At 39.1% G+C, this 16477-nt stretch overlaps 1 protein-coding gene across 2 annotated transcripts; it reads right to left on the minus strand.

The window, feature by feature from the left end:
• Nucleotides 1–346: 346 nt before the first annotated feature.
• On the minus strand, nucleotides 347–15805 carry LOC146499496 (uncharacterized). 2 transcript variants are annotated; one of them, XM_085137410.1, is made up of 4 exons: nucleotides 12159–15804; nucleotides 3823–11971; nucleotides 1957–3610; nucleotides 347–1860 (listed from the first exon to the last, which is right to left on the minus strand). In XM_085137410.1, the coding sequence occupies exons 3-4, from the start codon at nucleotides 3516–3518 to the stop codon at nucleotides 774–776; spliced, it is 2649 nt and encodes an 882-aa protein (XP_084993536.1). In that variant the 5' UTR covers nucleotides 3519–3610; nucleotides 3823–11971; nucleotides 12159–15804; the 3' UTR covers nucleotides 347–773. The 2 variants fall into 2 exon arrangements, with proteins under 2 accessions (XP_084993536.1, XP_084993535.1); XM_085137409.1 differs by having other exon boundaries at nucleotides 1957–11971; nucleotides 12159–15805.
• Between the last annotated feature and the right edge of the window lie 672 nt (nucleotides 15806–16477).

The following is a 16477-nucleotide window of genomic DNA, read 5'->3' on the forward strand; positions in this document are numbered from 1 at the left end:
TTGGTACACACAGAGGAAAGAATAGATGGTTGCAATCAGTGAGCTCACACTTTACCCAAAACAAACATGGATCCATAGGCCACAGAGAGTCTCTCACTGTCAGCATATCTGACATATTCACATTCTAGAAACTAGGACAAATGAAAACAATGTTGACAATGTTAAAAAGAAAAGTAAATTTGGATCCAATATTTAAATTAAACAAGTTTACGTACATTCAACATAATTGCTTTTCTTTCTTTTTTAAAAATTTCTAATTCCTTCATTCCTTCAGTTACCTTCGTACAAGTAGTCTTAATTTAACTTTTAGCCTAATAAAACAAAGCAGCTTTTTAAAAAAAAAAAAAAAAAAAAACCCTAATTACTGTAGGATAAAATAATAATGTTTGCTTTAGTTGGTCATGGAAAAACTGCCAGAAATAAAAACTGTCAGTAATAACATGATGATTTGCAGTCATACAATTCTGGTTCGAGGTACCTTAGGCTGCTCATGCTGCATGCAAACAGATGTTTTCCTACCATATAAGGGATTTGGGGAAAAGCAGCCTGAGTCATAAAAATAGTCCGACACTGAGACTTTGGTGGGTCACACACAATAAACTGAATTTCACACACAATAAATATTGTTTTTGAGTTTCATCATTGTTTTCTCGTAATAGTGGCATTCACCACAGGTCTTGGATAAAACTGTCAAAGCAGGATTCAGTACTATAAACTTTTATTTCAATTGTGTGCATAAAAAAAAATCCAAGCCTATGAAACTTTTCAGATGCTCAATAGAAGTGCACCACCTGGAAGCCCCGTAAGCATCTGAAGGCATGTGCATCCAGCTTTGCCATATCAATGACATTGTGCTCCAACTGCACTTTCACAAGTCCGCTGAGAGTATTATTGCCCCAGCAGAAAGCATCACGCGGCACTGACCGAATCTTGTTATGCTTGAGTGCTACTGAGTGCAAACTCTTAGGTAACTGTCTGGGCACCTGTTTCAGTGTGTTGTGACTCAGGTCTAACTGGTGCAGTACGGGCAGCATCCTGAATGCACCTGTTTTCACTTTAAAGATTTTATTCCATGCTAAGCCTAGGTGCTCTAGCTTTTTCAAACTTCTGAAAGCTGATTTCTTTATGGAAGATATGAAGTTTCCCTCCAAATTTAGAGTTTTAACAGATAGAGGAAGGTGTTGTGGCACCTGTTTTAGTCTGTTCCCCTCTAAGTTGATGCTTTCCAAGAATGTTGTATTGAGGAAGGAATCTCTATCTAGCCCTTTGTTTGTCAGTCTGTTTTTACTCAGGTCCAACACCACCAACCCTGATTTCCCGTTGAAAGCTCCTCGGCCAAAACTCTCAAGGAGGTTACCCTTAAGATAGAGCTCTTTGATTGACAATGGTAACCCCAGAGGTACTGAGATCAACATGTTGTGATCCAGGTTTAGAGTGCGCAGGTTCCCTAGAGGGGAGAGCACGCCATTAGGAACTGAATTATTCCAAAGGCTGTTGTTGCTGAGGCTCAGAACCAAGAGGCCAGGGCACCATGCCCAGGCTGTCTTCGACATCACGGTCAGGCGGTTGCTGTCCAGACGAAGCTCCTCCAGAGAAGCTGGAAGGTCTGCTGGCACCCTTTGTAAGAGATTCCTATCCAAGTAGAGGCGTTTCAGAGCTGGGACCCCTTCAAAAGCTCCCTCAATGGAACCATCTGTGAGACGATTGTTGCTTAGTACAAGGAACTCCATAGAATCATATTGATTTAGCAGGTCCAGTTGGATGCTGTTGATGTAGTTATTCATAAGGAGGATGTAGCGGGAATTATAGGGGATACCATAAGGAACCTTATCCACACCTTTGTCTGAGCACTGGACCACTCTAAAAACAACACATACAAATAAAGAATCATTAGTGATTTAATATTAAGAATATTGAAAGGGTATCTTAGTCTCATTTCAGTATCCTTTGTTTTACCTTCCATAGCAGGCACACTCAATTGGACAATAGTTGTCCATAAAGTAAGGAAACTGCATTGGTGGGAAGATTTCTTTCTTCTTCTTTGGTGGCTTTTGGGTTTTATTGTTCTTCTTCCTTCTCTTTTCCTTGGACTTCTTGATGGTCTTATTTTTGCTTTGCTTGTTGTTTTTCACTGGCCTCGGTGAAGGTGTTTTGGCAGTTCCGAGCTGTGGTTTGGCTGAAGGTTTGTTCAGCTGTGGTTGCGGAGAAGATGCTTTATTTTGCTTCCCTGTAAGTTTGGTGTAATTCTCCATCAGTTCAACATTTCGGTATTTGCCCACCGACTGCGACGTGTTTGATTTGTGTGCAAGCCAAGGCACTTCAGCAGATAAAACGGCATTTATTTTTGATGTTGAGTTTGGCTCTCTGGTGAAAAACTTTGCTTCGTTGGGTTGTGTTGTTGCTGTTTGGACCAAGAAGATAAATTCACCCTCATATGGTTGCACTACTCTGTTTATTTCCCCCTTGTCCTCTGCTCTGTGTGTTTGTACCTCTTTCCATGCTGGTTTCAACAAAACATTTTTAGCCATTACATCTTCTATAACTGAGCCAGCCTTCACTTCCATTTCTTTCTGCTTGAGATGGCCCCCCGGCCTCTCTGTTAAGTCTGTGATGTGACTGACTGAGTTAGGAATGTGAATATTGACAGAAGGAGACTGAAAACTATCCGTGGTGTAAAGGGTGGGAGGGTGAGAGGAGTCTGGAGGAATTTGTGTGGGTGTGACAGGAAGTGAAGGGGAGATGTGATAAGCAGGAGGCTTATTTTGAGAACGGATGATAATTTGAATTGTGGCATTTTCTACCTGAGCAGGAAATATACTTAAAGGAGATGCAATGTTGTTAATTAATACCTGATCTTCTTTTTCTATTAATTCCTTATAGACTGCATGGGCTATGTCCTCACTCTTTTTTGCGCCCTTCTCCTTGTCTCCTATTTCTTTTATAGTTTGTGCCGCTCTTCTCTTCTCCTGATGACTGATCCCTGCAACTAGCTCTCCTTCTCGCTCCTCTTCAACCATTTTTTGTTTCAGCCTCTCTATTTGATCACTTCTCTTCACTTTCACATCTATCCTGTTGTGATTCGCTTCCTCTGGTATCACTGCATCGGGATCATGATCTATTTTCCATTTCGGTCCATTTTCTCTCATTTTTGATGCAACCTCTTTATCTGTATCTACATATTCAGCTGTGTCTGGTACAGAGTAGATCTTTCTTTTTGTTCCTTCTTGTAAAAGACTACTTGTGAGAAATTTCTCAGGGGTGTAGCCTTCATCACTTTTCTTTACAAAGAGTCCTTCTATGCTGCCAGCTGTGGTCGTTTCACGCTCTGTGTTTTCCTCCATTTCTGTTTCTATCTGTGAAGTCAGTCCATCTCCCCTTCTTTCCATCACAGTCTTTACTTTCTCGACAAGCTCTCTAGTAGGGTTCCTCTCTGAGGTATTCCTTTCACCCCTCTGTTCCTCAGTTTTTGTCATTTGAGTGGATTCCTCAGTAATGTTTTCTGTGCCATTTTTTCTCATCTCTGCAGATGTAAAAACATCGCTAAGCTCCTTATTTCTCAAGTCATACTGGTCATGGCTGTTCCATCCGTCTATCTGAGCGAAAGTCAGTCCTGTTGTACAATGCAATGACAGAAAGTTCATACATTTAAATAAGCACTTAAAAGCTACACTTTCCTGTTACAACAACTAGCATAATTAACATGAAAGGTGTTTACGGGAATGTCAGGGCGTAGATCTGTAAACGATTATCTTTACTGAAAGAATGTCAACTCAAAAATGCTAAAAACTTTCTAGCTTTAACTTACTGGAATGTAATACGTACTCTGTGAAAATCCAGAGACAGTGCACAGCAGGACAAGTGTGAGTGTCAGCACTTCTATTTTCTCTGTTGAGGGACAAAAATCAGTAAAACAAATTCCAGACAAAAGTCATAAGAACGTTCTCAGCGTTAAAAATAAATTCTGGTTACATTTATAAACTTGTTGAATCAATAAATGGCCTGTCACTTATTTATATGGCACTTTTCTAATCTGTTTGAGCACTTCTTTGTACAAGCCTTATTCACCCCTTCTGATAAATTAACTCTCTTTTTCCTGAGCCACAGATATTTAAAGTGTGCTAAACATTTATTTTTGACCAGTAGCTTTTAAACCTGAACAGGTTTAAAAACACAAACTGATTGTATGAATTTCCAGTTTCCTAGAAAGTTATGAATGGCTTCTGTATGTAATACAATATAATAAATGACCATATGTATGTCTGCTACATTTTAGGTCCCATAACATGTACTTGGTTTTGATTTTCATTCCCTTTTGACAGGTCTGACCTCTTTCTGGCTTCAAACACATTCAAAAAAACCCGATATCAAATAATAACAATTTACACATCTTCATATTTAAATAACTTTTTGGTGAAAAAACTAAACAATTAAATAAATAAATTAAATACACATAGAATGCAGAATCCCAAAATTATAAAGGGATAATATGAATACAGTAAAATAATACATTAAATATGATAATAGAGTAAAATAATGAAGGTTAAGGACAGCACAAACCTGCAAATTACAACAAAGACATTGTTCAACTGATGTATGAGAGTTGCTTACCCATCATGCTGAATTCCCTCATTGTCTGCCTTTTCCAGTTGACCCTCACGTGCCTCTATCTGTAGCATCAGAGGACTTAAAAGCTACTGAACAGAATACTCCAGGAGAAAGAGTGCAACCTTTGAACCACACACTACCCCGGCAGTTAGTTAACTTTAATGGTCCATTTCAGTGCCCCTTCAGTATGGAGAGGTTTCACACATAAGCTCTGGGTAAGCTATGGGTAATAACTCCTAAAATGCCTTTATCTGGAAGAGGATTGTCACACTTACTCTCAATGTCAGAGGAATCTGAAGGATCAATAGTGGGAAAATGGGACAACTTTAGGAAGAGGGGTCAGAGGTGATGAGCGCTTTACAGTGGCTACTATCTGCCACGCGAAGGCATTTGCATCTAAGAGGTTATATGAGGGTGAGAAGTGGATCCTGGAAACTGCTTGGCCTTTCACTCATATGCTAATATTTTGAAGTACTCCAGGAGTGCAAAAACCAGTGATAGCAATTTTATTATGATGAATGGTTAGATGTATTATTCTCTCCTTCAGCATTAGGTTACAGTACTGTACAAAAGTCTTGTTGCAGCCTTCAGTTCTTATGTTTTGCAGCCAAGGAGCCAGATTATATTGCGACTCGGTCTAGAGTAATAATTCTCTAGGTATCCTGGAGGTCTAGCAAAGTTTTTCTTTGGACATCGGGTGCTTTTTCACTCATTCTGTGTACTTGACCATTTTAGAGGAATGTTTTAATGTTTCTTAAGCTACTTAACACTGACCTTTACATAATTCAACCATAAAAACATCACCTAACTCAAAAGATGGACCTTTCTCTACAGATAACACACAACTTAGCAAAGATCCGATTTAAAATTTTATCTTTAGGCATTTTGTTAAGAGCAACCTGCCACAAAACACATGTGCATATTATTTTCCCCAGCAAAATATAAAGACATGAAGGGTTAATCAAGGCTTTATCCTACAAACTTCTAATAAATTAATGTCTGGTCTGGTTTAATTTTGAACTTGGCTGAGATGTCCAAGTATACTTGCTGTAGAAGACCATGATAGGTTTTGCCTTAACAACAACAATGTTAGCTTAGACAGAAAACAACCCAATTCATGACTAATGCCCTAGCCCCAAAGTGCACAGAGATAATAACTCTCTAAGTTATGCAGCAAGAGTGCTGATAAGGGCAGCAACTCATTATTTTCAGTATAAATTAAACTGCTATCAACCCTGAAAAAACTGCAACTTATTAAATGTCAAAAAAGTAGAAATCTCACTCGCAATGGGAGCAACAAATCATGGAGCTTGTGCTTTTGTTGTTAATCAGATTTGACAAATAATTCCACATATGCAGTTTTTTTGTCCTGGCGATCACTGGAATTAATGTACATTTAGAAGAACAGCGCTGTATCAGGTTACATGTGTATTTCAAATAAAAACAGTTAAATAAATTTGTGTTGTGTTATTTCTTTAGCTGAACAAAGTTGTGTTGTGCAAAAACAACCATTCATTACCAGACTATTTTTAAGATCATATGGATTAAAGCACAATGTGCTCAGCGAGGGCCTTAAAATCAGGCCCAATTTTCAATGCTGTAAATATTTTAGACAGAATTTTCCCATGCCATATAAAACACATCTTAAAAATAATGGAAACCGAACTGCAAATGTCAAACAGATGGTTTCGTTCCCCTTCGGTGTTCAGATATTTATTTATTTAGATGTGTGTCTTTGAAACGCATAATCTGTGAATGTGTTTTTGTTGCATCGTGAATCATTTGAACTCATTTGGTGAAACACTGCTTTTCAGTTTTCCATTGCATTATTATGTGTGGGAATGTGAGTATTTATGTTTATCTTTAAAAAAAAAAAAACAGATACACAAATGGTCATGAAAATACACAAAGGCCGAGCTGACAAACAATGCTTTTCAGTCAGTTTTATCCACGAGTATAGAACCACACTAGACAAGATACAATAAATGATGAAATTCTTTACAAATTGGCTATTGTTCAAAAACAATATCCAAATGTGAGAAACAGCTTTACTGAGTTTTCTCACTAGAAGCCAAAAACACTTGAAATGTGGACTATGCCCTTTTGTACCAAACCAACGCAGTTTCACTACTTTATTATGGTCACACACAAGCACGCCTTTAAAATGCTGACCTCTAGTGTAGAAAATATGTCATGTGAAAGAACAATCTGATAGTAGTTGCATTGCAAGGCCACAAAGTGGCAGCACGTTCACACATAACTGCTCAAGTTGCCCCAAAAGAGCCTCCTATTGCATAAGACTGCACAGAAAAAACACAGCAGATGGGCTTTAATGTTTTGTATGGGTCTAAATCAGTTCTGTTCTTCTGGATCATGAGAAGAAAACAATATCGACTTTAATACACATGAATAATAAATGACATGGAAGGGGACCTAAATGAAAGCCCATAAGAAGAGAGCAGTCTCTACAGCTGCTTGAATAGTAGTGGCTCATTTCCTGTCAGAGGTGACGTAATGTATAGGAGAGTAGGTGTGAAAAGCAGCAATACTGGAAGGAACAGAGGTGGAGGTGGTATCGTAGGGTTGCACCTGTTTAGGCTATAAATATGGGAGAGTGTTTCACTGTACAGCATGTGGGCCTGCTGTATGCGTGTATGTGTTTAAATGAAATGATATTTTATACAGAACATTGCCCCTCCTCCCTTTCAAACGATTTCAAAGCCTTTCTCTATCTGTCTCTCCCATCGACAGCTTCAAAAATCCCTTTCACAGACAAAGCGTATGATATACTCCACAATCTGTCTGTCTGGACTTTTGCCTCCTAGCCAAATCACTTTTACAGTTGAATGATTGTTCCCCCAGTGCATCCTCAAAGCCGCCCATCAGCCTCACCAGTTACTCAGTTCATTCTCTGTGCAGAGCCACAGTGGACTTTTTTCTGATCTTGGTTGATAACTGGACATGTAATAGATGAGAATATTAACCCAGTTTTCAACCCAGTTTTTTTTTTTTTTTACTAGTGCACAGTCACTTTTACAATAAAAAGACCAAACATCAATACTGTGTAACTTGAGGACATAAACTAAGGGAGAAAGTGACCAAGAGAGAGAAGAATGAAGTAAAATCAAATAGTGAGAGATAAGAAGTAGAAGAAAAAGTCTTGAGTGACAACAAGCCTGTTAGAAATAAACCCTCCCCCCTCATACTATCCCATCTGCTTGGAGCCTGTCTGCTGGCAGTAGCACCAGTGGCGGTGGGGGTTAACAAAGGGCAAAGGACACAGACTGTGATCAATTTGTCCACTAAATGTGTCACACCCATATTTGTGCAGTGTGCATGACGCACTGGAGAACACACAACTGACATTCACTCTTATCCTTCAAGGGCAAATGATATTACTTGTGTAAACCTAGCATGTGTTTGGATCTATACTATCTGAATGTATAGGATCACATACTGTGGTTATATATTCACCTCTATGACGGTGTAATAGAAATAGGATGAATCCAAGCTATATTCCTTCATCATTCATTTGTTGGGGGTCACTATTTGCGAGCTTTGAAAGTTAGCACAGTTAATAGCATAGTTAGCGTAGGCTAACCATCTTATTTGTTTTGCAGCCAGAAGTGACACATTTGGTCAACAGGGTGGAGTGCTAAGCTAACAATAGGTAGCATGTCTAGCTAGCACACAGACACATACATATCTGCTAATCTTTGTTAATAAATCATTGAAGTAATAGGCCAACTAGAATTTCACTCACAAAAAACTTGAGCACAGATTTTCTAGTTGCTCAAGTCATACATGCAACTACCACAGTATCCATAATTAGAGCTAGTGCTAGACTCATTCACAAGGTGGTGAGGATATTCTGTGCTAACAGCTGAGAACAATGTCTACATTTTTGCATATTATGGCCTCTGAGACAGATATTTTTAAACTTTTAAAACTATGAGCATACTGTGCATGTATGGTTGTAATTATGCATGCCCGTTCATGATGTGGTTTAAAGTAGGTTGTTTATCCTTAAATTTGTTGTGTCGCCTGTAACGGTGGCCCGGTGTATAGGTTATTATATAGAATTATAGGATTGCCTCTCTTATTTTGTATATTGTGACTGTGCATCTTAGTTTATAACCTCTGTTTTATGGGCATAGTCTGACTGCAAGTGTGCGCATGAAGCTGCTCATTTTTTTCCTTTTTAAATGAAATAGTAAAGCAAGTTTAGCCAAGTACTGCTTGTCAAAGTTGGTTGACCGCACAGTTCACTTCCCCTGGCACCAACCCCGAGACTTCTTCTTGGAAGTATTAGATCTGGTTGTATTTTGGATATAAATATAATGTGATGTTTTTATTGCTATATTATGCCAATTCATTAACATAACTAATTTGCAGAAAAACTTTGAGAAAAGAACAGTTTGAAGGTTGTGCCTTTCGTGGTGTATTTCCTATTCCTTTTATAAATGTCAGCAGTTCTGTTATCAGGCAGAAGAACATAAGGTAAACATTAACACACTGACTAGTCCAGTTCAGTTGTTTGGCACCAAAATGAAGATCTGATATTGTCGTAGATGGTTAATGATTTTTAGTGACTGGAATTTTTCAAGGTTACGGATTGTTCTTTAAAAAGTTCCAGACTGTGTTCCTGATATAAAAAGTGCACTAAAAAGAAAAGAGGAATTTCAGGAAAATCATGAGCATGAAAACAGGAAGTGCACCGATTGTACTTTAGTCATCCTTTTGCATACTTTTCTAAGAATTTCTAAATATTTTCTTGTCCTTCTGGCCAAAAAAGATAGAAGTAATCATGAGCAGCCCACAACACTGTTGTCTTAACCCTGCCTAGAATAGCTTCACCAAATGAAATGTGTGGTTTTGTTTTAGTTCTCGTGTCAACATGGCAAGAAGCATTGGAGAAATGAGGATAAAGAATAAAAATGATTTAGAAAGTAAAACAGGAGGTTGAGGCAGAAAAACATAGATTAAAATAGGACTTTGGCTCTTTCCTTACACTTTAATTTGAAGTTGAAGGAAGAAGGCCTTTGAAGTGAAAGCCTCACCCTGGCAAAAAACATATTTTTTTTTGGTGTTAATGAAGCTTATCTAACCTGTGGGTCAGTCAGTTCCTCATAAACATCACATCAACGGTCAGGGCAGACTGATCAAAGCACAGTTAGGTCTAAAATGACAAGGACACTGCTAACTCAAAGAAAGTCATCAACATGGGTTTCAACATGGGTTTATACTGTGTTTGAATTAGTAACTCATTAACTTGTGGGAAAAGAGGGAACAGCAATTTCATACTAGCAGATTTTTCTTTATGACCCTAGACATCCAACCTTGAAATTGTTTTACATTCCCACTTCTTTGTTGAAGAAGACTCATCCCTATAACAGCAACACAACTCAGGCCTATTGATTGCTCACACACAGAGACTCACATGTACAGGCCTTTGCAAACACCCTTGAAATTGACGTTTCCCATGGAGAAAACAACTTATCCATTAGTTTTTTTGTGTGTGTAAAAGCAACGATCTGAAGAAGCTTTGACATATGGCTACCACATATTGCAAGATGAAGCAAAAGCAATGCTGAAGCACTGTAGCAGAGCGGATGCGTTTGTCCTTTAAAATACCCCTTTGTTCATCTAGAGTGACTCATGTTGCTGAAGCCCCTTTTGACAGCTGTTATTGATACCATCAGCCAAGAAAAGCTCACCATATGCCGCACAATGCATGTGTCAGTTCATGTACATACATATTCGGCTCTGTGCATTTAAAATGTATATGCTTTTTTAAAATCTTTTTAATTCTCAAGGGCAGCTTGGATTGATTCTTGGTCCTCACAGGCAACAGGTGTCAAAAATGTGGGTGGAAAAAAGTGCACACAGCGTAAAGGAGTTGTATTGTTAAAGCGGGACACAGAGACAGATGGATCCACAGTGTTTTGCTGGGTGATGTGGGTCATTGGGCCCAGTTAACAATTCTCCAGTGTTATTAGGCAAGCCGCAGCACTGCAAAACAAGTCTTTGACCTTGAAACACAACATCGCTGTTATATTCTTTTTTTTCTTTTTGTGGTTTCCTCTGTTAGTACAGCATGAAAAACAGTGCATCCACTGCTGATGATCTATGACATACAGGAGCTTGTTTTAGTAAGTTTTTTTTTCTCGAAAAATTCCCCCAAGAGAGGAAAAACAAAGTTAATCAATAAATGGTCAACATAGCAGAACCTTTTGCCACTAAAGAGCCAGGTATTACCCCAAGACCAAACTTTTGCACGCAAAAGAAAATAAACATTGCATTTGGACTAGACAAAACTCGGGAAAAATGTCTCAAAATAACTGCTAAGCACATGTATGCCACATTTGTTATGTTAAACGGACACATATGTCGACAGAAAAAGTAGCGCAGTTAACTTTTCAGACCACAGAATTCAATTCAGCCTGCATTGTGTGCCTTTGTGGAAGCGAGCATGTGTGTGTGTGTGTGTGTGTCTGGCGAGGGGCCCCTGTTATTATGTCCTGCTGCTTTTCAATGGAACAGCTGTGTGAGCCTCCAGCCGCCTCCAAACTAGGTACAGACTGCCTGGCAACTGTCCTCTCATTGGCCAACTTTCCACCTCCTCCGACCAATCGTGCAGGCCACATGTCGAGGAAGCGCAGGGGGAGAAAAACACAACAGAGAGAAAGAGAGAACAGAAAGGCTTGTGAGAAAGTTTGCCGTAAAAAAACACGAGAAGAGTTGGAGAGACATCAGCTTGTGTTTCCAACAGAGAGTGATAAGACGGAGAAAGCAGAATGACAGCACATACTAATCATACTTAGAAGGCAGCACTTTTTAAAGCTTTAACCTCTTTCACACAGATTACCATGGAAATCTTTTAATGTTTCTCAAATCCTGTATTTTGTAGCCTAGATTTCCGTGTCGCACTCTGTTAGCTCTGACATCCTTAAAAAGGCCACGGTAACAATCATGAAAGGAAAGAAATCCTTCATGTTTATTATATATCAGATACAACTCCTAACAATCAGTCAACTAGTCATAAAAATTCTTGAGACCTGAAAGATTTGCCAAAAAATCAGATCACTGATGTAGGGTTGTATCAACAAATAAAACAACTACATATGCACATTTTCTGGGATCCATCAACCAGATAAGTGCCTGCATTGAGTGGCAACAAGGAGGCGGTGACTTTTCTTTATTGATGCTATCGGCTTTGTGTTCGGCAGGCAGAGACATGCCATTGCAAAACGAGTGTTTCCAGGGCTTCGAGTGGACTTACTGGTAGATTTGAGTCAACAGTCTCTCGAGGATAATAGGTGTTTGTCTTACAGTAGCCGTGACGCATGCGGTTGTAGATGTGAGGCTGAAAGAAGAGCGGAAAACATTTGGAAATGGGCGATAAACAAGCATGCGGTTCTATGCATTGTTTCAGTCTAAATATCTTTTCTCCGTATGTCATCTTATACATCCTCTGTGGGTGCTGAGTGTATACCATGCATTTGTTTACTGTGTATTTGTGAGAAAAGTGAAGTGGGTGGATTCAAACTCACATGTAGCGTATCTTGCAATTACTAATCAAAGTGGCCTGCAGATTTTTGCAAGAACGTACGATGCACAGCTCCTTTCTCCGCTGGAGGTTACACTTCTTCTGAAATCTCAACTGCAGTTTCTCCAGAAAACAAAAAAGACCTGTGAAGAGACACACAGGCATGGCACAGGCGAGGTGGCTTGTGTGATGTGGTTAAGAAGGAGGCTATAAACTGCGTAGGTCTGCTTACTTTAAAAACATGTGCAAACACTCTTCTGATTACACACAGACGCTCTGGCAGACACACACACGCAAACCTCTCTCGCACACATGCACATAAACACTGTCTGTGCAGCCGTTTGTCAGTATGAAATGTACAAACACACTGACATTACGATATGCTGACATGGCAAAGTGGTGGGTGTTTATGAGTCAGTGGATTTGACAGCCACCAGCAGCACCATGATGATGATGATGGTGATGATGATGATGATGCAGCTGACACAGTTCACGGTACATGGATATCTGCCACAGAGATTATGTTGGTGACCTAAATCTGCTGCTCAAAGAGAATATTTGCAATACCATTTTTATACTTTAATGTTCGATGATAGTTAATCAACTGGCTGATTAATAATAATTTTGATTATCAAGGAGCCAGTTAACAGTAAAACCAGCCAAAAATACAGATTTGTTTATTTTGAGTTATCCATACAAGTCTTACCTTGATTTTTTTTTAATATGTAAAATGAGGTTAAATTATCTAAGGAATTGCTTGATGAGGATTGTGCATGTTTATGGTAAATCATTTATCTTGGGCCTTTTTGCTTAAAGAGGCAGAAAGTTCTGATGATGTCATGCCCTCACATCTTTTGTGCTGTGCACAGCAGACATGTCCCGACAGGCGACAAAGAGATGGCAGTTTTATTAAGCAGGCAAGCTACTTTCATATTCAAGCAAACCAGTAAACCAAATTTTAACCCACTTGTCAGCATATGATTGAGAGACTAAAGAAACCTCACGCCTGGAGGGCTTTAGCTGAATTTTCCTCTGTTCCTAGAACAAATTGATTGAACCACTGTTAGCTTTTCAGGACCAGGCAAATTACAGTTTAATTTAGATGCCCCCCCTTTTAAGGTTTAATTATTGTTTAATTTTGCAAAATTTTAATGACTATATTACATTATGAACCAGGGAGTAAGATGGGATTTGGTGCAGTGCAGCGTGGGGAAAATCATATTAGGCGTCACATGATAACATGTTTTGTGAGTTCCAGTGTATTTTTCTTTGTTTGCAGGCTATGATTAGCTAAACTGTACTGCTACTCCGATACTGACTGCTTTCGGTGAGTGAATCAAATCACCATCATTACCTTAAACGTAATTTGATGTCTGCTATTCTTGACCACGGACATCAAAGCCTGATCAGATTTCACCATAACACAACCTACCAGTTCATCCTGCACTGAACTATTCCAAACTCCTTAGTGCAGTATGTATGCAACCTTTGAATAACACAAAATGAGTATACTTCAACTAGTTTAGGAAGATGTTTCACAAAAAAACATTCTGTGTTGATCCAAGATCTGACTTTAAAACTATAAAGACGACAGATTTTAATTTCAAGTTTCCACCGTATCTTTATTCACATCTGCATGAGGTAGAGAAGGGATATGTTAAGGGTATGAGTGGTGTCATGAAATGTTTAAATAAGAATATCTATATGCAACCCACTTTAACCCCTGGTTACAACAGAAAAAGGTTACCGATGTGTTTGTGCTTCTGTGTTTCAATAAAGACACACTCCAGCAGTTGTTGTTGATCATTTTCATGACCTGGTTTACTTCGAAATGGCAGCTCTCATACCCTTAGGCTCTAACAGGTGTCAAAGAGGAAGACAACAGGCCCTGGCAAGAAACAAGTCATACTACTGTTTATCTGACTTCGCTGCCTATGTGTCAAACACTGCTGTTGCTTTAAATTCTTCTCTGTCAGGGCTGATGTTGCAATGTTTTGATGATATTTCTGCATCGGCGCCCCCTGGCCATGTTGAACATTGTGAACAATTTGGCTGAACTATATTATAAGAAAATCTTGGACTATACATTAATATGAACATCCCAAATCACAAGCTGAAAAGGTCTAAATGTCGATGTGTTCATGTAGATGTAAAGTTTGAATCCACATTAACTCTTTAATAAGAGCTTCAAAGCAGACTCAAAGTGGCCACTGGTTTCATTGTTTCTATATTTTTGCCACAGGTTTTACATGTACAAAAGAAACTGACTAAAGTGAAAGTGACTACACTGATGAGACTGATAAAGATTTCATGAGTGAATCTCAGCAAAGACAGCAGAAGTCACATAAACAACTGTAATCTGATAGCTCAGCGATGAATTACTGGCTGCTGAGCTCTCAGCTGTATGTGCTTTGTACTGAACTGAATGTTAAAGCTTGACATGAATGAAAACCTGTTGGGATTGTACTACACTTAACAAGGAGGTGCAAGAGCAGCTTGTTTTTAGGCTGTCTATATAATCTGTTGGCTATAAATGGTCTTTTTCAGACCACACACTGTATGTGTGGTCTGGAATCTCAAGGTCATCCATGGGGCATAAACTCAAAACTGCACTGAGTGAGTAACAATACATGAAATCCTGAGAAGTTTAACAAAATGGACCGATCACAGTTCAAATCGGTAATTACCCCCAAGCTCTTTCTGAGACTGCGTGTGTGAGAAAACAGCCTCAATCTGCTCCCACTGTGCTGTCCAGACAATCTCAGCCTAATCCTCGAAGTCCAGTCCAGGATTACGATGTCTGCTCCACCCACCATCTCTGCATTATCAAAAAAAAAGACAGGATTATTGGAACTATAAAAACAAACACAGACTCCATGCATTAAACCTGTGTAAAACTCACTACGCATCTTATAGTTTTATTGGGCGGGGTGATTACACTTCTCATTTCCCCAGATTAGTAGCTGTGAGGTAGATTTTAGAAGATCAGCTCCACACAACACAAACAAAGCATTAATGCTGATTTCCCCTTATATGGTTTGATGCAGATTTGTTTTGTTTGGTGCTTGGAAACATGTTGCCATAGTGACTGTGATACATATTTCTTGGTGGATGTGTTATGCCAGCTTGTGAATTTAAGCTCCAGCAGATGGTTTCGATCCAGTGTCACAGGAGCTGTGCATGTTTTTTGAATGGTTGAAAACAAGTATGTGAATAAGGAAGAGAACACAGTTGCACCTGGAGACAATTCCCTGTGGGTGAAAGTTTTTCTGGGCATTTTCCTGCAAATGTGTGTTTTAGAAGGAGGGTGGTGGACGTCAGTATATCTTATTGGTTCTGAATGAGGTGATCATAGAGCAGATGGTTTAGAGACTGTTTTGAAGCACTGGCAGCTCCAGCAGGACTTTTCATTGGACGTGGGAGCTTTCCACTGCTCTTATTTTTCTTCTCTCAGCCCAGCAAAAAAATGTGCTGAACCACTGATGTGGTTTTTGTACTAATGCATGCCTGCTTTTACCAGCTTTATTTCCCATTTCCATGCTTGAAGTGCTTGTGCAGACTATTTCTAAAAAGTGCTGCTGTTCAGTACATTTCCTGTAATATAAAAGACATTCTTGCATAAAATGAATGAAAAGCTGATTGTGTTGTGCTACGTGATTTGGACTTGAACAAGAAGGGCTTTGATTATAGTGCCAATAAGCTGGAAACATAGACTGTACATCAAAGATGGACATGGCCATCGTGCCATCAGCCATCTCCTTTTGGGGCTTTTGAACCTTCAACTAAGCTAGCTTTATAGCCATTTAATTAATTAATTAATTTATGTTTATTTCTTAGTCATTTTTGTCAAAACCACAAGTGAACAGTAGGCTTGGTAGCAAGCTGCATTCATAGACTGCATGTGACCATTCAAGCAGCTGTAAGCAGAAAGAAAGAGTGCTTAAATGTTGCTTGCCAGTAATTGTTTACAAGATATGTTGTAATAAAATGACCAAAGTCCAACAAACAAAACATAAAGCTAGAGCGACCATCCCCTTATGAAAGTACTTCCAGACACAGCAAACACTAGCACATCTAATATGATTAAATCAATTTTCTTAGATGCTTTAAATGTACATTCAATGAACTCATTGAACCACACAGTAAAACATAAAAAATTAGTGCTGTCAGCGTTAATCTTGTTAAAATGACGTTAATGCCATAACCGCATTAATGCGGCAAATCTCATTTAGTGAGTCAAAGCGTTAGCGCGGTTAGTGCGGTTAGCTCATTAGCACAGTTAGCTCGTTAACGCGTTAGCGCCGTCCAGCCCTACGCACGGGG

The sequence above is a fragment of the Neolamprologus multifasciatus genome, chromosome 17 (genome assembly GCF_963576455.1).
Source record: "Neolamprologus multifasciatus chromosome 17, fNeoMul1.2, whole genome shotgun sequence".
Classification (NCBI taxonomy): Eukaryota; Metazoa; Chordata; class Actinopteri; order Cichliformes; family Cichlidae; genus Neolamprologus; species Neolamprologus multifasciatus.